General features: G+C 43.4%; 2 protein-coding genes across 6 annotated transcripts in view; one reads left to right on the forward strand and one right to left on the reverse strand.

Moving 5' to 3' along the window:
- Positions 1–2,074, forward strand: part of KMT2C (lysine methyltransferase 2C) — a 192,060-nt gene extending 189,986 nt beyond the window's left edge. The window contains 4 exon segments of the mRNA XM_050321434.1: positions 175–291; positions 900–973; positions 1,406–1,514; positions 1,775–2,074. Of these exon segments, the coding sequence (XP_050177391.1) occupies positions 175–291; positions 900–973; positions 1,406–1,514; positions 1,775–1,867 (393 nt within the window). The 3' untranslated portion in view covers positions 1,868–2,074.
- A 4,256-nt stretch (positions 2,075–6,330) lies between these two features.
- GALNT11 (polypeptide N-acetylgalactosaminyltransferase 11) overlaps positions 6,331–24,885 on the reverse strand; it is a 47,811-nt gene continuing 29,256 nt past the window's right edge. For all 5 annotated transcript variants that reach the window (XM_050321454.1, XM_050321470.1, XM_050321445.1 and 2 more), the window contains exons 8-12: positions 23,010–23,162; positions 20,436–20,654; positions 17,269–17,373; positions 9,354–9,491; positions 6,331–7,141 (exon numbers count right to left, since the gene is read on the reverse strand). In XM_050321454.1, coding sequence (XP_050177411.1) covers positions 7,010–7,141; positions 9,354–9,491; positions 17,269–17,373; positions 20,436–20,654; positions 23,010–23,162 — 747 coding nt within the window. In that variant the 3' untranslated portion in view covers positions 6,331–7,009. The remainder of the gene's footprint in view (positions 7,142–9,353; positions 9,492–17,268; positions 17,374–20,435; positions 20,655–23,009; positions 23,163–24,885) is intronic.

A 24,885-nucleotide genomic window follows, 5' to 3' on the forward strand; every position in this document is an offset into this window, starting at 1 on the left:
AAGTCCCCTGTGAAGCTGGCTTCTCTTAAGGCATCAGCTGTGTGTCAGTGCTGTTTCCCCTTCTCCAACTATTTCCACATTATTTTCTGCAGGAGCAGTTTGGGGCACGGTGAGGAACGGAGTGTCGATGCAGATTTATTACAGAACTCTAAATCTCAGTGTTATTTTTCATAGGGCCTGGGCTTATATGCTGCTCGAGACATTGAAAAGCACACTATGGTCATTGAATACATCGGAACGATTATCCGGAATGAGGTGGCAAACAGGAAGGAGAAGCTCTATGAATCTCAGGTGTTTGTTCATTCTCTCTTTCCCCTTCCCCATTTAAACATTGGTACAACAAAGCAAAGCACTGTTCTTCTGATTGATGACTTCGGGTCCCCTGTTCTACTTCATGAATTCAGGTCTCCTGATTTGTTTTCTGTTATAAATGCAATAGGCTAAAAGTATAACCAGAGGAATCCACGGTGGTTGTTATGAGTGTTTAAATGTTTAGTAAATCTCACAGCACCCTGGTCAGGTAGGAAAGAGGGGCTCTGGCAGATGTTTCAGGACCTCAGTCCTTAATGAGAAGTTCTTTAAAGTTAAAGCAACTTCCCTTGCATAACTCAGTAGCAGTAACAGTTCCTATGTGTGAAACACTGGAAGCACGGATTAAAAACACTGTGGAAGCTGGGAGGGAAAAATGAGTTGACCAGAGGTTTATTTTTATGACCCATCATCCCCCACAAACCCGTGAGGATACAGCAGTGCGTGACTCACGCTTTCCCTCGTGAGCCAGTGGGCAGTGCCTGATCCAGAATGCAGGAGGGCACTTGGAGCTGACCCACGTTGTTGCTTCCTCATTGACAATGAATTAAAATCTTAACAAGACTCCTCATCCCAATTGTGTTTTCCAGAATCGTGGTGTGTACATGTTCCGCATTGACAACGACCACGTCATCGATGCCACCCTGACGGGAGGCCCTGCCAGGTGGGTGGCCCTGGAGCGATCCCTGACCTCCTCCTGGGGCATCTTCCACATTCCCTGACCTCCTTCTGGGCCGTCACCTGTGTTCCCTTGCCTGGGGCTTCTTTGTGAGGCACAGTTTGAGGGATTTATTCTCTGAGCTGATACATTCAGTCTATGGACTATTCCACCAAAATAATTTCTTTTTCATTAACTCTGCCCATCTTTCAGTATGTTTCATGGCAGCCATGAAGAGAGAATGAAATTTTTTTTGATATTTGTTTTTTGTGGGGTTTTTTTGACATTTTCTAGGTAAAGGCACAAGTTTCAGAGTAATATAATTGTATGTGGGAAGGCGGTGAGCCCGTGGAGTTAAGGCCGTGCTGAGGTTTGGTTACATGCCTCAAGGGATGCCTTTTCCTGAAAGGTGACCTTTGTCCTGCTCTTTTCCCACAGGTACATCAACCATTCGTGTGCGCCCAACTGCGTGGCTGAGGTGGTCACTTTTGAGAGAGGACACAAAATCATCATTAGCTCCAGCAGAAGAATCCAGAAGGGGGAGGAGGTAAGGGCGGGTCTGGATCTTACCAGGGCGGGATGGACTCCTGCCAGGTCCATCCATTTCTAGATACTTCCATGATTTCTGGCCCGTGGCACAACCTGTTTGTGCTGGGGGGGAGGTGACATTTCCCTTCTTTCCTTTGAAACCACACCAGTGCCCAACAGCACGACCTCTGGTGTGTCCTGCTGTTCATCCTGCAGCCACGGGGGAAGCTGCGGCCAATCCTGGTTGTTCCATAACCGTTCTCCTTCATCTCCTTCCAGCTTTGCTATGACTACAAGTTTGACTTTGAAGATGACCAGCACAAGATTCCATGTCACTGTGGAGCTGTAAACTGCCGAAAGTGGATGAACTAGAATGCATTCCTTGCTGTCTTTGAGGGTTGCTTGTCCCTAGGAAGAAGTGATTCACATTTTGATTTTGTCGACGGAAAATTGTTGCCTTTTTGAAGGGGGGTGGGGGGAAAAAAAAAAATCACTTCTGGAAGTACAGATTTCTACACAAGTATTTAAAAAGAAAAAAGAAAAAAAGGAAAAAAAAAAAAAAAAAGGAAAAACAACCCACACAAACCAACAAGCACCAGAAGCAAGCCGGCAAAATCTGAAGCTGACTTTCCAGACATGTGGAGGTTAAACTGAGTTAACAGAATGGTCCAGCACTTTTGTTTTTGAGCTCACTAAGGAGAAACTGTTTTAACTTGGGCAAAGAACCGCTGGCTGACCTGCAGGAGGGCAGGTGGCCACTATGAATGTAAGACTGAAATCACCAGCGAAAGGGAGAAGTCCAAAGTGCTGGCCACAGCCTTATTTGATAAAGGGGCAGGCCCTCTAATTAAAGAAAAATTTTAAATAAAAGTAGACACCACTGAACAAGGAATGTACTGAAACGACTTCCTTAGGGATAGAGCTAAGGGAAAAAATAACTTGCACTAAAATACATTTAAATACTTGATTCCATGAGTCAGTTTATTGTAGTTTTTGATTTCTGTAAAATAAGAGAACCTTTTTGTATTTATTATTGAATAAGTGAATGAAGCTATTTTTAAAAAGAAAGTTAGAAGAAAGCCAAGCTGCTGCTGTTACCTGCAGAACTAACAAACTCTGTTACTTTGTATAAAAGTGTAAATATTTTGAGAAAAAAAAAATACAGTATAAAAATAGTTATTGACCAAATGCTACCAGACTCTGCAGCAGTTCGGGTGCTTATTCTCAAACGTCAATAGGGATGTTACAATATGATCTCATGTACTCACGGACATGCGATTCCCAGTACGGAATAACCAAAATCTCAGTTTAAAGAGAGAGGGTTTTGTATGTTTAAAGCAGTCTCAACTGTGGTCTTACGAGAATTTTTTTAAGTAAACCTTAAGCCTGGTTAGGGCGTGTATATTACAACTCTGACTTTTGTAGATGTTTGGGTAATTTAGATTAATTTTATTTGTATTATATTGTTGCATCCCTATTTCTTAAGTCAGGTTTTTTTGTGCTTACAATTTGTGATAACTGTGAATAACTGCTAAAAAAACCACCCAAAATAGAGGCTGGACATGGTTTGTTTTTTTTTTTTTCTTCAGCAAAAAGTAGTCAAGATTAGGTGACTGTTCAGCCTACATTAAATCATGTAAACAGCATAGAATCAGTTGGAGCTTCAGTCTGATGCGATAGCCTTCTTAAAAGGAAAACAAGGAAAAAAAATTAGGTGTAATGTGCTTGCAGCTGCAGGACTCTGGCAATAGGGTTTTGGAAAATGTAATTTAAAGATGTGTTTGTATGGATTGTTTTTGTTTACATTTCTTTAAAAAAATAAACACTGTTTTGTGTTTGCTTGTAGAAATTTAATCAGCATTTTGAACCAGGTTAGCTTTTTATTTTGTACTTAAAATTCTGGTACTGACACTTCACAGGCTAAATATAAAAAAAAAATGAAGTTTTTTTTTTTTGTGTGCACAATTAAAGTGGACTGTAAACTGTTGGTATATTCAGTAATACAGTTCTGAACTTGTAATGTATATGGCATGATGTATTTTTATCTTACAGAATAAATCAATTGTATATATTTTTCTCTTGATAAATAGCTGTATTAAATTGTTTCTTGAATATTTTTCTTCTCTTGTACAATATTCCAACATCCTACCAGTATTTGTCCTACAGTTTTTTCTGTTCTGTATAATAGTATCTAATGTTGGCAAAAAAAATACAAAAAAACAACACAAAAAAAAAGGAATTTTTTGAAGTATACAGAGTGTTATGGGTTTTGGAATTTGTGGAAACAGATTTAGAAGATCAGCATTTACGAATAAAAATATTTTACATCTATAAAGTACATCCTCCTGTTGTCATTTGAGGTGTCTTGTTTTCTGCCTCTTCCAGGATTTGTGTCTGCTCCCACCAGCGAGAGGCATTTGCCTTCCCCCAGCTCCAGTGCAGCCTGCACCCTGCATCTCACACTGTGGTGCCACGTCCTGAGCACCTTCCAGACTCCACTCCCTGCCGTCGTGTTTCTCCCAGAGAATCTGCAAAAGATGAAGATTCTGCCTGTGCTGGGATCATTTTCTTCATTGCAGCTGCTGTGGTGCCTTCCCCGCTCTGGATTTGGGATGAGGACAGTGTTGCCATCAGGGCTGTTTTGTCCCTGCTGAGCAGAACTCGCCCAGCCCTGAGGCTGCTCTGCTGCCAGTGAGGTGGGCAAGGAGCTGGGATGGGACACGGCAGGGACAGCTGACCCCAACTTCTGCTTTCTCCATTGAATTGTGTTCATCTCAGCCCACGAGCTTTAAAACACCCTCGCCCTTCCGAGTCTCCCCATCTCCTGTCAGAGAGTGAGCAAAGGACTGAGAGGGTTAAACGTCGCTGCTGCTGCTGTGACAGCGCCTGACACCAGAGGTGTTCCCAGCAAGACCTCAGCACGGGTTGAGGCTAAAAAAAGGCTCCAAGATTTACTGCAGAGCAGTGGGAAGCAGCCAGGCCAGAGCTGTTCTCTGGTGTTATTTATATCTATTTATATCGTGCACTTTGGCTGCTGGAGGACACTCTGCTCCTCTGTCAGCCACGGCCACTACCAACTCCAGGAGCCTTCGAGGAGGTGCTTGACACAGAGGCTTAAAAATCAACCCCGGGCAGAGTTTCTTTGTATTCTTTACAAGTGATGAATTCTCAGTATGAAAACAACTAGCTATGTGACACCATCTGCCCTTTTCAGGGGCTTTTCCTTCTACCTATTCACCCACAGTCCACAGGGGCAGCTGGGAGCAGTCACTCCAATATGGGACAAAACTATGGATTTCCACCTGCCCCAGGTGCAGCCGTGCAGGGCTCAGCTGGGAGCAGTCACCTGGCCCGGGGCTGGGTGTTCACAGCAGAGATGTCTAACCCTGTTCAAATCCTTGTGTGCTGGCCTGGCTGTGTGGCTGCAGCAGAAACAACTGTGGCCAAAAATAATTCCCTACACAGACGAGGGACACCGTTCCAAAGTGCCATCGCCTCCATCTGTTCCTAGAAGTCAGTGCCACTCTCGGTGACAGAAGTTTCCTCACCGGGAGCAAAAGGTCAAAAATTCTCTGTGGCAACAGACTAAGACTGTAAATAAAGCCAGCTCCTGCTCTGCCTGTTTGAGGATTTGTTTGGGTTTTTTTTTTTTTTGGTTTTTACTATTTTTTAAAAGGACAAAGGCCACAAAAGAAAAGGCCGAACGAGGCCACTGCACAACATGAGTGCCAACACAAATGTCACAGGAAAGCCCAGCACTCAGCTGGGACCAGCTGAACCAGCACCTTCTGCTGCTCCCCACTGGCCCCTGGGAGCAGCCAGGGTTAATCAGACAGGCATCAATGAAGCTGCAGCCCATCCTTTCATCACAAAAAGGGTGGAATTAATTCCACACACAGCAACCACCAGGCTGCCATTGCTGCCACCGAAAGGGTTCTGCTCCAAGCTGACACCGTGTTCCAGCCCTGCACTGCCCTGCAAGATCTCCAGACTCCAGGTGCCCCTACAAGGGCACAGGGTTCAGCTGACCAAGGGGGCTGGGGTTGGTTTCAGAGGCTTTCCTTGGTAAGAAGGAGCTTTGCTGGTGTCTAACTCGACTATTTCCATTGGAATGCTTTATTTGGAAGCACCTCCCCTTCAGCCTGTTGTTCTGGTTTGCAATTAAATCCCACGTACCTGGTTTCTCTCTGCTGGTGACTCAGAGCTTCCAGGACTGATGGAGGAGCCAAACAGCTGCCTGGTGGCCAGGGCTGCTCTCACCTGCTCCTCTGCTTCCTCAGCTGCCAGCCCTGGCAGAGGGCTGAAGGACCAAACACAATCTGTCACAAGTGGATCTCCTCTCTGTGGGAAGATGTGGCTCTGTAATTACTCCAACATTACCTCCCTCATGCTGCCCAAAACGTCAACAACTGGATGCTGGAATATTTGTGCAGTTGGAAAATGTTTGTGCTGCCCAGGCAAAACGACAAGGCTGTCCTGGTGCTGCCAACATCCAAAGTGCACGTTCCCAGGGAGGGCAGGTCACTGTGGCACAGGAAACAAGGCCAGTGGTGCTAAGAAAAAAACAGAGCAGCATTTCTCTTCTGCAGCAGCTTCCAGGCACTGAAGCAGCATCCAGGGCTGAGGCAGGAAGTCAAAGAAAGGTAAACAGTGAAATAAATGAAAACAGAGAAGTGAAGGGAGAAAACATTGTCTGTCAAACCTTCCAAAGACATGAGCAAGGGAGAAAGGGAGTGAAAACCAGGGAAGACCCAAATTATATGAAGATTAGTTTGCATCATTCTGTAAGTAGGTGCTTTCTGGTCCAACAGCTACAAAGAGTAAGGCCATACAGATTAATTAAAAAATGATACTTTTATTTTAAATGCAGCTACTGTCATGAGTCATCAAAATAGACTTTGCAATAGTTACTTTGTTTTAAATACGAGGTGACGAATGACAGCAAAGAATTTAAACTATATGAAATGTCCTAGAATTGTAAATTAAAAGAACTAAATTTAAATATTACGAATGACAATTTTCAGAAGATAAAAGGGAATAAAAATATTTTCCAGAAAAAGTAAAATGATTTGGCCAGTAAACTCATACTAGAAATGTAAATTATTGAGATACTGCACATGAAATACTTGAGGAGGACTCCTTTCTGTCATTGTCATTTAAGAGATCCACAAAGCTGAACTCTCCCCATTTAAATTACACTGCGCTAATGATTTCTCTTACTTAAAACCAGTCCCATAATCCAGGATCACCCAAGGAACCGATGATAAGTTGCATTTCTATGTGCTGTCCTGCAGTCACTGCTGCTGTCACTGCTGTGACCAGGGACCAGTGCCCACCTGGAGCTTCCCACCCACGCAGCCCTTCAGGGCAGGGCATTTCCAGCGGGTCCTTGCGATGGTCGTGCCGGGTGTAGCAGCCAAGGGCTCCACGCAAAGCTCTCCAGAACGACTTCAAATCACGGCCGAAGGGGAACCAGGTCTCAGCTTAACTCTCCTCAGCCACATCCTGGCTGTCTCAGCTCTCAAAGTGCCACTGCTGAGGAAGGGACCCGTCACAGATGGCCACGGTCACGTACCCTTTGTGGCTCAGTGGATCCACCACCTTCAGGCACTGCCCCACAGAGACCTGGTACAGGCGGTTGTTTTTCTAGAGGGAAGACAAAGACAGATGGGATTTATTTACTAAAAGTTCTGTTCTCCATTGTCACACTGAAGCTGGAAGCGATGCCCAAGGGGAGGGGATGCTCCTTCCTGACAGATGAGCCTTTCAGCAGCCTCCCTGACACACCAGACCCACAGCAACACCAGAGTACAGCACACCCCATAACCACATCCAGGCTTTGAAACAAAGACTCTCATGTCCTTACAGGGACCCAGTTGGGATTTTGTTTATAGCACAGTCTCTTAATGAGATGGAGGAATGATCAAATCCATTCCCCAGCAAAGAGGGAGGGCACAAAGCCACAGTGGGGCACAGACAGGTCATAGAAACCTGGAATGATTTTGGTTGGAAGTGACCTTAAACATTATCTAGTTCCAACCTCCCTGCCACAGACAGGGACACTTTCCACCAGACAAGGTTGCTCAAAGCCCCATGCAATCTTGCCATGAACTTTCCCAGGGATGGAGCATCCACAGCTTCTCTGAGCAACCTGTGTCAGTGCCTCACCACCCTCACAGCAAAGAATTTCTTCCTAATATCTAATCTAAACCTGCCTTCTCTCAGTTTAAAGCCATTCCCCCTTGTCCTATCACTCCATGCTCTTGTAAAAAGTCCCTCTCCAGCTCTCCTGTAGCCCCTCTAGGCCCTCTGCAAAGTCCCAGCAGCTCCCATGGGCAACCTTCCTGCTGGAGGGAGGGTGCATGGAGGGAGCAGATGCATGGGAACAGCCACACCAGGCTCTGTCACTGCCTATGGCCATAAGCAGATGTCCAGGGAAGAAGGAAAACATGGAAAGAACACACAGCACTCCTCCAAAATACTCCTCCACTCTGAGTCTCGTTCTGTAACCAACTGAGCTGACCTGGGCTTTCCTTGTACCAATGACACAATCTCCCCTTGTTCCAAAAGGCTTCACTTACCTAAAGAGTCCCAGCCTGCTCACACATTGCTCATGGGAAAGGTGTCCCACACCTTTGATTTGCCTTTCTTACTTCTGAGCCTTCCACAGCCCAAATTTAGCCTTTCTGAGATGAGGTGACCAGCATGTGCAGTACAAGCAAACTACAGTGGTGTGATAACATTTCCTGCTTCTGTCCCTACTCCCTTCCTAACCAATCCTGACACTGGATTCACTTTCTTCAGCCATGAATCATTAACGAGCAGCAATGTGACACTGTTACAGATCCACCTTCTACACCCTCAGTGGCAATGGCCAGCTCAAAGCCCTGGTCTCACACGTGAAGCCCAGATTCTCCACCACCACCACCAGCGGCATCACCAACAGCCACAGGCACTGAAGAGCAGTGTCCATTCTCCCAGCCCTGTAAAACCTCTGTCTGCTGACACAAGCTGCAGAACCCTCAGTAACCTCTTAGCAGCAGAACTGCTCAGCCTACTGCTCCCACTGGCAGCTGTGGCACTGCTGGTGCAAGTGTGAGACACACACAACCCTGGGCTCACACAATAATCTGCCTCTGTATCTCCAAACCATCCTGGGCTGCAACAGCCAAATGTGACTCCATTTGGGAAACTTGTGCTGGCAGGGCCCTCCCTCCTCTTTGTTCAACTATGCCTGTGCTACAGACTCACTGCTATGCTGAGGGCATGAGAGGGGCAGCCTCTGAGTGAATACCCAGGAGATAAATTCCATGTGTGAGCAGCCCTGGCTCAGTTTTGTGAAATTTGCTACTCCAGAGTCTAACAATTAAACCAAGAGATCAATTACAGGGCAGAAGAAACCTTCCTATGTGGTAAAGGGCCTGCATGTCCCAGAGTTCAGCAAAAGTCTTATTCAGGCTGAAACACAAGCTGCCAAACATGTGCAACTTCTGTAAAAGGTTCTTCTCCCAGAGGGTGGTTGGGCACTGGACCAGGTTCCCCAGGGAAGTGGTCACAATATCAAGTCCAAGGGAGTTCAAGAAGCATTTGGGCGCTCTCGGGCATATGGTGTGGCTCTTAGGGATGGTCCTGTGCAGAGCAAGGATTTGGACTCCATGATCCTCATGGGACCCTTCCAACTCAGCACTTTCTGCAATTTGTGCCTGAACTGTGGGCTGGGCCTAGTACAGCACAAGTGCACTGGTACACCTGAGATTTAGTCGCAATTAAACTCAACCCTGGTGTCCTGTTAGTGCTACTGTCACTTACTGAGACGTTAATTAGAGGTAACGTGCCACAATCCAGCCCCTCCACTCACCCCCAGTGTCCACTGCTGCGAGCCACCGGAGCCGTGGCACTTCATGAGACGGGGCGGATCGGATGAGCGAGTTTCCGAAACATCCAAGCAAAGCAGGTTGTTTAAAATCAGCTCATGATCCTCACTGTAAATCCAGACCTGAAAGACAAGATAGAAAGACATTCATTACAACGTTTCAGGGCAGGTGCCTTCCATCTTTAGCTCAGGTACAAAGGAGATGCTTCAGCACCTGGATGTCAGAGATGTGCCTTGCAACACTCGCTGCCTCTTTGCTCCCTTTTCCCAACTGAGAGGGAGCTGCAGGGCTCTGTTGCCTTCCCAACATCACACAGCACTATCCCATCCAGAGGCACTGAAAGGACCAGTTGTGGTTCTGCCCTGTAAGTAGCATTTTTAAAATTAGGCAGCCCTACTATGTCCCTCCTGCCCAGGCAGCTGGACAAGGTAACGCAGCAGGCAAGCAGAGCATCTTGGAGCAGGCAGCCACTGCCCTCTGAGAGAAACCTTTAAGCCAGGCAGGAAATCTCCTTATCCAAAGATGAATCCTTCTTTGCTCCCAAGCCAAACGACTTTTGCCACCTGTGCCATGCTTGGAGGGAGACCACTTCTCCCTATTTCATATCCACTTCGTTTTGGCTGAACCACCACAAAAATGTCTTGATCTGGACCTCAAGAGCCTACACAACATCCCAGCAGCTCACAGAGTGGTGGGAATCAAATGCAGCCCCTCTCTGGGGCCTACCTGTATGAAGCAGGAATGCACTGGTTCACATTTGCAGCTTCAGCTGCATTTGGGTTCCTCAGTTTATCAGAAGAGTCTGTGTGATCACACCGAAAACCAAAGCTGGCTCTAACCAGCAGCACAGACACTCGAGGTCTCACTTTGTCCTCTCCCACACGCTGCTTGAGCACAAGCAGGTATTTTTATTGTTGGCATAGCAAGGTGCCAGGCACCTTCAGCTGCTGCAGTTCATGCCCACACCCTGCTGGCTCTCAGTGGGCTGCCTCAACCTTGCTTTGAGCAAGGCATGTCTGGCACAGCTGAACATTCAGGGAAGCCACAACACCAGCCTGGTCTCATTGCAGCAGCTTCTGGTCCTCTCTGCCTCAGTCCTTCAGGCCTGCAAAGACCTGGGCCAAGATCAGTTCAGTGGAGGACCTGGAGCTCTCACAGCTCTGTGACCAAGAGCAGCTAAGCCCCTCACACCTGTGCATGAAGTACCTATTTACACACTAAGATCTTCTGGTGTGCTCTTGTTCCAGCCCTGTTCTCACTTCTCACAGTCAGTGCTGGAGCAATCATGTCCCCTGTGTGATTAATTTCTTTTTTCCACTAAGTCTGTTTGCCACTCAGCGTATGGAATATCAAATTCCAGGCAGAAAAGTCAGGCAAATAAACTCTGGTTTGTCTACTTTTTTTTTGGTTGATGAAACTAAAACCAGCTTTCTGGAGGGCACTGGGATTTGGGACAGTCTCAGTTGGACAGCGTGACTGAAAAGCACACAGCTCATTATCACAGTGACTATTGTGACGCAGCAAAGGCCTCCTTGGAGGAAGTGCAGATATTACATTAAAATCTGCCCTAACCTCAGGCACTCTGTGCCTTCCAACAAACTTTTTTTCCATTTTAAACCCTGGCATGGGAAAGAAGGCACATCAAGATTAAAGAGAAGGAGAGAATGGAGAAACTGCAAGACTTGCCAGCAGAGTACCACTATTAGAAGAATAATAATGATGGAGCCAAATCCAAACAAGAGTGGAACTGGTAAGAAAGGAGAAAGAAGACTGCAGTGACACAGGGAGCAGACCTTTAATCAAAAGCTGAGTAATGGCAAAGAACACAAAACAGTGGTTAAATCCAGTGTGACATTCTCCCCAAAGGCTCATACAAGACAGCCAAAATTAATTTCAAACTAATTATGTGTTCAGTGTAGAAAACAAAGGGACGTGGAAAAATAGGCCCAATTTTGGTTCCAAATTCAGATTAGAGTATCAGTATGAACTTGCAGATTTTTAACAGATTCAAGCTCAAGGAAAGCAAAGTCACCCCATGGGCTTTCTTTGTTATACAAATGTTATACAAATTTGCATACTCCAAAAATTATTAACTTCTTTGCTGCTGAAGACTGGAAGGATGATGTTTAGCTCTTTTTGGTAAAGGCTGGCAGGAGCAACAGGCCCATATAGGAAATAATCTCCCAGCAGGCAGCACAACCTCTAAAGTCTATAAGCAGAAAGGTACCTGCCTAGGATTTATGTCTCAGTTCTGAGAAAGGTCTTGTTTTATGCTCCTACGTATTTTCTACCAGAAGTGCCATTTTAAAAATTTAATTTATTAAAGGAAAAAGTGCAGGGTATTTTCATTCTGCATGCATTTCCCAACCAGCAGAGTTAGGAGAGCTAGGAGAGCATCTCCACCAGACTTCAGTCTCTAAAACTGGAATTGTGCCCAGCTCCCCCACACAGGAAGGCAGCACCTTTAATTGCTGTCCCTGAGAGACACATGGCAACGATCTGCTCCACAGGACTAAGGAAAATCACTGGCCATTTTCACTGGTGTCAAGGAAAATCAACAGGATGCAATTAGAATATAATGAATCGCTTCTGTTTTCAACTAAAACCCAAATGGCAGATGTATATAAAAACCTCTCTCCATAATGAAACTGATCATGCTTATAGTTAATAAATGACTTAATTTGGTGAATGCTGTAGGACTGGCCTCTTTCTAGCAGCCTTTTTTCCCTGCCTCTCAACACAGGCAACAGGATAAGAGAAAAGGTGCGTGGACCCCGTCAGTCTTGGAGAGCAGTGGCCCATTCAGTGCTGACTGACCCTTCTGAGGTCCTGCATGTGCCCAGAGCACCCTCCAGAGAGGCATTTCAGATGTGGCAGTGCTCAGGTGCCTGCCCAAGCCTCCAGGCCTGCACCTGTGGCTGCAGGGTCACCAAGGTCCTACTTGGGCAGTAGATGGTTCAAGATTCCCACAGCTAGAAACGGGACCTGCAGTTCTCTGGGATAAGAATTTTCACTGCCAGAGCAAAACTGGTCCATGTGTCCTTCTGGTCACCTGCAGAGGTGCACAGCACGTGGCAGAGCACGTCTTGTGGACAAAATAAATGTGAGGAGGCCCAAAGTACAAGCTCTGTTAGTCTGAACTTTTATAAAGGTGCAGCTCAGAAAGAACTGGGATGTTTAATTCAGTCCCCTAAAGAGGTAGTTCAAACTATTTACAGATTTGAGACAAAGGTTTCCTAGGGCTTCTAGTCCCTTCAGGACTTTACTTCATACCATAAAACTCAAACAAATCACACCACCTTCTCCAAGACTGGTTGGTAAGATGACTTCATTAACCTCATTCATACACCAACAGGTGGGTCGAAACAGCTTTTTCTCACATACAGCTTAATGAACAGTGTCAGTGGTGACTACAGCTTGATTCCCCGCAAGGACAGGATCGTGACAGCACTGAAGACCAGATGGGGGGGACTACATTGCTCTCATTTTACTAATATTTGGATTTCCTAACTGATTTCAGCTTGCCACTCTTGGTAAAGGAGACACCTCTTTCACCCCTTCCCCTAAACCCCTACATCTCAGTGATCTCCTTCTGGGGTTACTTTTTTGCCATGATAGGGAGATACAGGGCTGTGTTACTCAACTGCTTTGGAGATCACTCTTTGCTGGGTTTTTTTGTTTGGTTAGTTTGGTTTTGGTTATTCTGGGGGGGGCCTGTGTGTTTGTTTGCTTGGGGGTTTTTTTGGTGAAAGATTAAATCATTCCTACCATGAGATTAATTAATGTAAATAGGTAAGAGCGGGCTGAAGTACTTCATAAGAAATGCAAGTGAGGAAGGAGTTCAGATAGTGCCTCAGCACCTAGAACAGCCCATACTATCACTGCCTTTTGAAAAATGGAGTTACCTGTAGAAGACTTTGAGCCCACTGTCAATAAAACGTAACACTCAACACAGAAAAAGAAACCAATAAATCAAAGAATCCATAGTAGGCAGAAAAGGGAAGCCCACTGTTTCTAGGGAATAAACAGTTAAAAATCATATGAAACAAACCAGGAAGCATCTGCCTACCCTTTGGCTTTCAGAGTGCACTGGAGTGCAGCAAAAGGCAAGGCTGGCCAACTGGCAAAGCTTTGTGGATACACATTTTTCTTTGGTCTGCAAGCTGCATTAGCACTAGAGGAATGCATTGAAAATTTTCAGTAAATAGAAAACAGTAACTACTACAGAAACAGCCCTTTGTTTGAAAGAAAATCCCTGCCATGAGCCACACCGGCAGGAGCAGCATTCCAGGGCTTTCATCAGTTACAATCTGTTGCTTAGCTTGGCACTGCTGTATTATTCTGTCAGACCGTTTGTAAAAGACAAAAATTCAGCCCAAGAGCACAGAAAAGCTGCCTCAGCCCTGAAGAAGAGATGTAACCAACAATCTGTATCATCACAGCCTCCTGCATGTACTCCAGCCCCTGCTGGTGTGGACAGCAATGACATCACAGCACCGAACAGCTCGTGACAATCATCAGAAACAGCCAGGTTTGGTGGTCTGTCATCATTATTTTAAGCTATTGCTACCCTGAAAACCAAATATACTCCTGAAGGTCATTCCAAAGTTGATACATGTGTTCTGTTCCACAGTTCAGTGTGTTGCTGATGCTTCACAACAGCTGTTAGAGGGCCCCAAGAATTGTCCAATACTTTATGGAAAAGCAGCAAGACTGAATTTGCACATCCTCACACTCATTGCAGGTGCGCTGCATCTGAAAAGCAAACTAATAACCACGATCTAGAGGTTCAGGGAGAAAGGTCTTACAGAAGAATTGCACATGGGAGCAAATCCTCCTAGTCTCTGACACTTGTCAAAGTGTCACTCTTGACACAGCTTGTGAAGTACATGTTCTTACATTCATCAAGTGCTACAGGGGTGTTAACAGCTTTTTTGAAATTTCCTGCTCAAGTGAGTTATTTTTTGAAGGTTCAGAGTAGAGATGTACATGTTTAGACACTTCAGCACTATTCACAGCTGGAATAGCAACAGTCATCTTTTTAAAAAGATTCATATATTGCTAAGTAAGAGAAAGAAACACACAGAAGAGAGTTTATAACAACACAGAAAGTAAAGCTAAAGAGTCAGAGTTGTGTATTTAAAAACAAACAGTAGAAAAAAATCCACATAATTCAGTGGACTTGAAGAGCAGATTTTTTGGAACAGGAACTTGGCTTTAAGCATTTCAGTCAGGGTGGTGGCACAGGCACACATTATCTATGTGACAAGTCCAATCTTCTTTCAGCTGTTACAACACAAACACCCCCACCAGTCAGCCCTGTGCTGACCTCCACTCCAAAACCTTGGGTTTTAGTGTTCTTTGATCCTTCTCTTCCAAGTTTGTCAGTAACTGTTTCTGTTCCTCCTTTAGGGCAGGATCTATCCCAAAGCCTGCTTCAGCATCCTTGGTTCCTAATAACACACCCAACTAACCCTGGCATGATGGTTTTGGGTGGAATTTCCAACACAGTTTCTTCCTTCCACTTTGGTATTTTGTCTTTCATTATGATCTTTCAACGCACTTAAATATTTTCTCAGCTCCTCCAAAGTCTGTGTTTTGCACTACCTTGGGCATTCTCAGTTTTGTTCCCAGAAGGAGGCCAGGCACACCACTGAATTTCAGGAGCGTGTTTACTTTGGCAATCTTGGCAGTTCCTCCACATGGCGACCCTTCAACTACAAAATTGCTCATTCCACGTTAATCTTCTCTTTGCGAAAGTCACAATAATTTTCTTCTGCTTCTTCTGTTACTTCAAACCTCTCTTCTGTAAGATCCCATCACCTCCTCTACTTGTGCTATTTCTAACAACAAGATTTGCATTACTTTTTCCTAAGTTTGTGTTCAGTCCCCAGTATTATCCCAGGCTGAGTACTTCCTTTACAGTTAAGCATCCAAATTTTCATTGTAACTTAGACACATTTTTTCATGTATTTTCTAGATGCATCACCTTTGTGAGAATCACTTCCCTTATTCTAGAACCAGATGGTTCTAGAGCAAAACCAGCTGAAAATGCCAGTGAGTTGAGTGAAACAACAGTTAAAAGCTTCCAACAGTCAGGATGTTTCTTGCTATTTTTATAAGCAGAAGCTGTTAAATAAGTGTCATCTTTCTCTACATTGTTCTCATGTATCTGTAGCAAGATTGTTCAAGAGGATATGACAGAAAGCTGGCTCAATGCACTCTGGGCATTTATTAGGAGAACAAAATAAGTCTAATGGCAGAAAAAATATAGTGTTGGTTGACATACTTGGAGAACAAAATTGTGAAACAAGATAGCACAGCCAGTTTTTTTATGAGAACTAATGGCTAAATTTACCACTAGTAAAATAGATTCATGAGAAAAGAAGCCAAATATCAACAATCAGAGCACGAATTTGTCTCTCTCAGAACCAGAAGACTAACTGAAGGCTGTCTTCAGGAGGGAAAAAAAAATCAGAAAAGGGTTTTGATAAAGAAAAACAGACTTCTTCCTCCAGCCATGTGGCACTTCACTATGAAAAATACTGCAGGAAGGAGAAGGGAAACACAACTGTGTGGACATCATTCATGGGCAGTCATTTTTGCTCTCTCACCCCCAGCTTGAATGGCTCAGAAAGCAGCATCACAGCCTTGGCACCATAAATGTACAATCACTGATGCCCATCAGTTGCTATGCCACGTACACAGTCCTTAGATTTAAAAGACGTGCTGACTGTCTTCCAGCTAATGGAATAGATCCCATAGCCAAACCTTCATTCCCATTCCAGCTTTAATTAATTCACCCTTAACACAGGGACCCACAGTTTGGTCATAGTGATGATCACTCAGTGTTCTGAAGTACAGGGATGTATTCCTTGCTCATGTCTGACAACTGGAACTTAAGGCCACGTGCCTAGAGCCACCCACACTTACCCTGACACTGGCAAACACCCCTCACACTGCCCTCCTCTGCCACACTCAGCTGGTGAGGGTACAAATAGGAGGCAGAAAGTCCCATTAGGTGACAAAGCACACAGCACTTTGTTGGGACTATCACAAGTCACTCTGCTTCCACTGCTGCAGTTTCCATATCCTTGAAACTCCTACCCATTTCATAAAGTATCAGGTTAGTCCAGTACAACCCACCTTTAGTAAAGCTATGCTGCATTACTTCCTGCTCCATTTATTTTGTGTCTTTGATTAGTTTTCATCTTAGATGCAAGCTAGTTTTTAGACTTGGGTCCCATGGGCTCCTAAATCGTAAGTTCAGTGCAGTTCTTAGCTAGTTAAAACTCTTTATGGCATTAGCTGAAGATCTCTCTACCCTGGAGACTGTTTATCCAAGTCTTGAATTTCTGTTGCCTGAAAGAAGTGAAATAGCAAAGGCTTCATGCAGTAATACAAAAATTCTCATTAGGTTTTCACATCCATCCCTAATTAATCCCCAGATCAGAAACTCACCTGCAGCCAAAAAATTTTCTGGATTCCTTCCATTTAAGGATAACAACAAATCACTCATTCACCCTAAACTACAGCCACACCAGGAGCAGAGCACTGGTTCTACAGCACACAAAGACCAGCCGGGCAGGAAAAGGCTGCTTTAAATCCCAGTATGAGGAACTGACTGAAAGAGCTGCTACAAATCCTGAAGTGCCAATCAGTGGATTATGAACTCATCAGGAGCCACTAAAGGACAGTCTTCAGCCACATAAGAGATTCATGCCACAAAGACAGGAGATATTCAACTCCCCACTGTCTGTGGCCTCGTGGTTTGAACCACCCTCTGAAATCAGCCTGTCTGCTGATGAGATGTTATTCCAGGGCATTTTGCCAGCAGGAAAACATAGTAGTAGTTTCTAAGATGTGAATCACTATTCCATATAATTAGGAACACCATACCTGGTTCTGGTCGTTGTAGTCACATTCCCGAACCACCACCAGGCCTCCTTTCTGACTTGGGTGGCCCTGGGCAACCAGGCATTTGTTGGTTTGGAGGTGATACAACTGTGAAAGGAAAACAGTTTGATGGACAGAGTGAGCAACAAACATCATATACCACAGGGTGAGGCTCTGGAAGCTCTAGAACTCAGTGTTCCCAAGAAAACCCAAACAAACCTTTTAATTGCAAAAAAAAAATAAAATAAATCTGTTTTTCAGAAAATTTGGAGAAAAAAAACCTCATTAAACAGTTCCAATTTGCTTTCTAATTATATCAAGATTTCCCTCTCTGGTACAAGTGCAGCACACACAGCCTGGCTCAGCACATGCTGGCTGTACTCTGTCAAGTTTCTTTTCCCTCTTCACTCTTCGTGGAATTCTCAGGTCCCAGATACTCTGCTCAGGAAAATTGACTGTAAGTGTATAAACTGCATTTTACTATGATTTAGTTTAAACATAAGTCTCCTCTTACAGCCTCTCTTCACGAAGCAGGACCACCTCCTTGAGAGAGGAGAAGGAACTACTGTGATACAAACCACCTCAGAGACTTACGCTGTTTACAAATCGATTTTCAAGAGCTTTTAGGCACAGTTATCAGCTAAGGTATTTTAATGATGAATCAGGGAAGAAGAGAACATTTTACAAACACCCAAATGCTTATTTTTGCTCAAATGCCCTTTGATGCCCACCTTAAAAGACACCAAGACATTTTCCACAGAGCCCAAAGATTATATTATCCCTATTACAACAGTTAAAAATCATTCAGACCTTAATGTATTCCCACAGAGGCATTCAGGGAGACAAAACAACTCTAATTCTGGCTCTAAGTTACAGACATGCCCTGAGCTAACTGGTGGCCAGCAGAACACTTCTTTTCAGCCTGTTTTTCTTCCCCTGATGTGGTGGGGGATTCAGGCCCTTCAGGCAGCAAGCACTGACTGAACATCTCAAAGTGGGAGATGGTAGGGCCTCAGATCTGGCAGCCACATTAAAAATAATTATTTCCAATCTGGAGCTGAATGTAGAGGAAAAAAAAAGAATTTACTGTCCTGAACTCAAGGCCAGGCTGATTAACTGGCCAGCTGTGTCTTATTATGAAGACATCCATAGCTGTCCTGGCACTTCTATTGACTCCACGGATTTTTAGAAACCAATAGGCACTTCCAGTAATAAAAAGAACAAACTGCTCAGTCACGTGACAACAAAAATTAGCACAAATACCAAATAGTATTCTTCACTAAACACCACTTCTGGAAACAGCTGTCCCAAGGCACATCAACAGTCGCCTCAAGTGCACCACGTTTATCCTGTTCCCTACACACATCTGAAACAAATTATACAAAACCTTCTAAGAAACATTTCCTTACACCCCAGAGACTTCTAGGACAGATCTCATCATTCCTCACTCAACTGAAAAGCTTGAAAACCGTACAGCTGCATGAGTTTTAAAGGCTTTTTGTCCTCGTTTTTATTGGCCATGATGACCAGCGTTTGATTAACACCGGTAAGAACTGTCACCGTTTGTGATCATTACAGCCCTTCCCAGCTTGTCAAACCAGCACTTATCTCTGGCCCAATTAGTTTTTGAGAACAAAGTAAGATTTGGAGCGATTCCTCCCAAATCCTAAAGAGTCTGGCTTGCAGTGGTGACACTGGCTGATCTGTTCTGTTCCCTGCAGGCATCTGGAAATAGTTTACACAACCATCAGAGCCAAAGCTGACTCTCTCATACAATGCTGGGTATAATTCTTGAACCCCAGAGAACCAAGCCAAGGAGCTGCATTTTTCTGTCTTGTCCCCACTTCTTAAAGGGTGCACCAAACTTTTCTCAAAATTAAGCCATGGTAAATAACTGCTAGGAAGATTTACCCTTTAAGTGTTGCTGAAGTATTCAGATCCCTCAAGTAGTGTCCCCCACATCAGCAATTCCTTAGTTAACTTTCTGTCTGAATGAAAGTAGAAAGCTATTAAATTTAAAAAAAGAAAAAAAGGAGAAAAAAAGGTCTGACTAGGGGAGTAACAGCATTCAACAACCAGGGGAATCAGCCCACTGTATCAGTTTTATTTAGGGAAACTACATGTTTGCCCTAATAAATAACTTCACAACTTGGCTGGGATATTACAACAAAAATACTGCACAAATAGTGGATTCCCAACAGCTGCTTCAAAGCAAAAAATACAATTAAGTCAATAGGTTCTGCATGAAATCAGGTCCTCCAGACTGAAACTACTTGCAGAACCAGCAACTGTCAGCAGCTACTGCAGCCTGTGTCCCCTGTGGAGGCATCACTATTTAGTGCTTCCAACCCCTGAGCTAACAGGGAACCTGACACCCATAACCCATGTGCACATGAAACAGCTTATTCCAAGGTATTCTCTTTCACAGAGAAGACAGCAAGAAAGTTGTCTCGGATTTGAAGCTACCCATTATTTTTGGGAGGCACAGAATGCACACAGCAGGTGAATTTGACCCTGGGGAGAGCAGATCCAACTGTTTGCTGGCTTTGCCTGCACGCAAACCCATAAGCAAAGGTGTCAGGGTTAAGGCATGAATTTAATCATGATTTTCTTCATGAATACACAAAAATTGTCTCTTCATTTCTTCTCTGAAGAGAAAAAAAAAAAGAGGAGAAAAACCTCATTTTTCATTCATTATCTAGCAGTCAAGAATAGAAAAGCCATCATCAGCCTCAGATGCAAATGTTCACCTTTGCAGAAAATTACTCATAAAAGCAGTGAGTTTGGAAACTAATTACACTGTACTCTTATCAGAAACCAACAGAGCATGAGTATTTGAGCCCAAATTTCTCTCTATCCAAATCCATCTTCAGAACCAACAGCCATGAAAGCATATTCTAAAGACAGCAAAACTTCATAACTCAAGAGTTTCTGGGTAAGAAACCTCACTGAACAGTATCTAGTCTGAGGATGACCTGAAATACAGATCATGACCTGAAATACAGAACAGAGTGAAATCCTGACAAAAATCCTGTTATTTTCAAGGCAGCTTGTTGCAAAGCTAGAACTCTATGGAAAAAGACTATTTTTGTTGGTATTTGAGTAAATCTTTAAGAACCTCGAAACAATTAACACACGGTAGGTCCGTAATTTCAGAAAGTTTCTCTTACCCTTCCACGCTGGATTATTTTTGGTCGTTTCTGTGCTCTGTTAATAAAAACTGGCTGTGGAGCTTTGGCATTGGGCCCAGATATTTGCATCTCAGGATAGATATTATCTAGATACCACTTAAATGACTTGCAGTTCAATCTTTTTCTCAGTTCTACACGGTCGGTAATATTTCCGTAGTTCCTCATCCTTAGCTCAGGTCTCAAAGCAAAATATTGCTCCTGTATTTGAGAGAAACAGGTGGGGGAAAAGGGAGGAGAATTCCAGATTAGTGGTCACCACTGGCAATAAAAGCATCCTAGAGTTATTAAGTCAGAAAAAGACGCATATACCATCATCAGCCTCATCTGACAGAGGTTTCTTGAAATCATTTTGATTGTTCAGTGGATTGTTTTCATTGTTGTGGGATCTGACCATATTTTGTTCAAGCCCACTTTACAAGTGATCAGGGCAAACCCATCTCATATCAGAATAGATCTATAAATGGGACTACTTGTGAGGTTTAGTGGGACCACGTCTTTATTCATGTGAAGAATCAGAACTATCACCTGGGCTTTCTCTGAAACCCAGTTTTCCCTCATTCATCCGCATCATCTCCACAAAGGCTCCTACAAAGTTATTTTTTCACGTTCTATTTTATGATTACACTCAGAATCTTACAGGTTAGGCAAAGACAGATTAAGATTCCAGCTCAATTTTATGTGCTGTTTGACTCCAATGCAGAGACAACGGGGACAAACAGAAACTCATGAATGTACAACGTGGTACAGATATTACTGCCAAAACTAGAAGAAAAATCTCCCTGTAGAGTCTTCAATTCCAGATAGATTTACAGAACTCACAGAAAAGGCACTGTATTTGCACATTAACTTCTTTACTAGATATTACTTAGAAGTCAGTTTTCAGGGCACTGAACTAGGGTATTTTGTTGCATTAATCTCTAGGAGATGTGTGGATTTCACTTCCCATGATGTGGCTCTGACAGGTTTCAGTTACCTCCTGCTATCTCTGATATTCACACGACAGACAGCATCACCTCTGGACAAATTACACACCTGTCCTTATCAAGATCTTCGAGCTTTTGGATTTGCCTGATGTATCACTGCTATTTTAACAGCAGAGGAAGGGGGAGCATTAAGTACATTGGGCTGTTGGCCAGCTCTGAGCAAGTCTGGACACAGACTGGATTGGACATCACTATCACAAATTGGTCTGCTCTAAAAAGTAGCTCTGCTATTCCAGTTCCCTCTTTGTGGGTTATAGTTCAAATTTTAGTATCCTACCTTTTATATGTTATTTATTACCACTGTAGACATGAACTTACTTCTTGTACATTTTGCTTTTGACAGTTACGAAAATTTTGCTGTACCACCTCCATTATTAAATTAATTTATTAAATACTGATATTTGCTCTTTGCTGCAAAACAGATCCTTTAAGTCTTATCTTTGTACCAGTCATCATTAGATTGCTTCAGTAGGTTATACTGGCCCTAAATGTTTGTATTATACTTATAAAAACAAGAATATTTCCAGGCTTGCCCTCCATACATAAAATCTGTCATAGTGACAGGTCTCTGGCAACTATCAGAGAATCAGACTAGAAACAGCTGGAAACATTCAGGACACAAATCTCTGATAACAGACTGCTAGAATCAGCAGTTCAAGTCCCTGCTGCATAAAGCAGTATTAGCTGGAAATTATAGCAAACAATCAAGTCCAAACTTCAGAGAAAGCCATCATTAATCACAAAAGAACAACCGTGCCCAGGCACCAGTAAAGGGGAAAGTGATAGATCAAATCTACCAGTGCATTACAGACATGGAGAATGGAGATAAAAAATTAATGGGCTCTAATAGATTCCTCGAACTGATGGAACATCAAGATAAAGGATGGAGTTTGAAACATAAACCTCTACAGAATATAAAGTTAATAAAAATAAAACACTGTCTCGTATAGGAACTGTAGGGACAACAGGAGCTGACCACACAGCAAATCCTATGGTCTCAGAAGGCAAAATGTCATCAAGTATCCCAGAAATGTGGGGTTTAAAACACTTGATTTATACTCAGAAGCATCAGTATCAAAAATCTGAAGAGAAAGAAAGAATACACTTGCCCTTGAATCTGGAAGTCAATCCTCTTTGCTCCTCCAGGGCAAGACAGACTAAGAATCAGACTGCTAATTACAGCAGAAAGCAAATAAGCAGCCAACAAAATCCCTGTCTCACCACCATGGAAACTACCTGAAGGCACATGGCAGTCAGTCCTTGGCTGCCACATAATCCTGATTTGGACACAAAGCAATGCAGAGCTCATTCATCATCTTTTATTTCATTAAAGAGCCACAAAACCAAATCTCCTGCAGGCAGTAAAGTAACAGGGAGGAGCATTCAAAAGCCAAATGACAATCCTACAGAATTTAGGAATTCCTATCAAAACTAACATTAGGAAATCAGCCTAGAGAAGGAAAACCCCATTAGAGGTGTAGCAGATCCCACTGTGACACAGCCCTTTGACAAACAAGCCAGTTAACAACCAGTAAATAACCTTATTTCACGACCTGGAATTGTCTCTTACCTTGTATTCATCCATCCACACATGTGCCAGCCTCAGTGAGTTATGAGCCATCGTATCCTGCCCCCCTGGTGAGCCGTAGGGACGCCTTTTACGGAAAATGTGTCCCACCCTGGAGCAGGGGATGATCAGAAGTCTTCCACCACACATCCAGATCTGTCCATACAGAAGCAGAACACACCTCACTGTTCCATTGCTCATCACCCCCTGCCCTTCAAGGGACATTTCAGTGGGGGTTATACTTTATGGCAGTTGTCAGCAATGTTGTCCTACTTGTCAAGTTTCCTGGCAAACTATATTATTAGATCTTCATGTTAAAAAAGACTATTTTAGTCATCTCATCGCACTTTCCACATAACACACATTTTCTTTTCAAGAAGCAAACAGAAGATTTTCTAAAATGTTATGCTCTAGTGACCTATCAGAAAACACTGAAATGCACGGGCTAGGATTCAACTTGCAGATTAAGTTCCCTAAACTGATTTACCCACATGAAAACTGTCCACGTTTTTGTGATAGATAACAAAGATCAGTCTGTGTATCATCAAGGGAGCCTGGAGAGCTTTTCAACAAAGCAGAAGCACTTATTTGACACAGCTGTTTGTTTCTGTTCAGCATATGGGAATTCAGAAACACTGTTCCCACTGAGATGCCACATTCAGGAGTCTTAACCCAGTTCCATGGCACCAGAGATCCACATTTTATTTACACTCTACTTCCATTTTTTTTTTTAAATTTCTTTTTAAACTTCAGCTTCCAGCAAGTTACCATCATTGGCCCTTTCTTGGACTAACATGTTCTCCAGTCTCAGAAAATCTTCTCACATTAGCAGTTTACAATCAAGTCACTTTTAAAACTCCTCCTAGATAAGATAAAAACTCAACTTCTTTACAAATCTCCCCCAGGGAGTCAGGAGCTTCCAGAAGTTATAAAACTCTCTGAATGTACTCCAATTTTTCAAAGCCCTTTTTACTGAAACTGTGCATTACAAGGTAAAAACAATCTCCTCACACTTCACACACTTCTACCCAGATACCTAATAGTTATATTTTGCACTGAAAATTGAAAGATTTTGTTTATTCAGGACACACTCCTTTAAAGTCACTCAAAGTTATGAAATTCCAGTTCTTATTTGTGAACTCTAATCTTGATTTCTCTAATGATCCAATCTGACAGATTTCTCTGAAGTTTTGGGCGGTGTATGTGGGGGGTGTTTGGTTTTGGGTTGGTTTTTTTTTTGTTGTTTTTGTTTGGTTGGTTTTTGTGCTAACTTCAGTCTTTAATCCCCTTTTCATATCTGTCATGATAGCATACCCTTTTCAGGCAGAGTCTTGTCAAACCTGTTGATGAATCCACTTTACAACAGCGAAGAGATAAACAGGACAACGAGCACAAAGAGTTGTTTTTCTTTCAGTGGAGTGACAGGGAAGATGAGATAAAATATAAGAAGCCCAATGAAGCATCACTTTCAAATCTTCTGATTATGACTTTCATTACTTTTCCAACCAAGCTGGCTTCTCTACGTGACTCCTAATTTAGTTTCAAAAACATTTACAATTCCAGGCCCTGAAAAAGGAGGCTGAAGTGTCTACAAAGCCCCATATATGCCTAAGAAAAAACACTAAGCTTACATATTAACAATATTGCTGTGGGCCATACATCTCTAACCAGCTTGTGAAATTCGTTAGACATTGCTTAAAAACCCACTTCAAAAATGGGCATGATTATTCTTTTCTTACGCTTCTCTATAGCTACAAGGAAACGCTCCAACAAACAAAGAAAAAGCCAGAAACATTCAGCTACAGAGCTGCAAGTCCTCTTTAATCTTCCCATTAAAACTTAACTTGAGGATTATGGTAAAGGCAGTTTCCACGTGCGT

This window comes from Myiozetetes cayanensis, unplaced genomic scaffold (genome assembly GCF_022539395.1).
Source record: "Myiozetetes cayanensis isolate MyiCay16 unplaced genomic scaffold, myiCay2020 scf1, whole genome shotgun sequence".
Taxonomy (NCBI): Eukaryota; Metazoa; Chordata; class Aves; order Passeriformes; family Tyrannidae; genus Myiozetetes; species Myiozetetes cayanensis.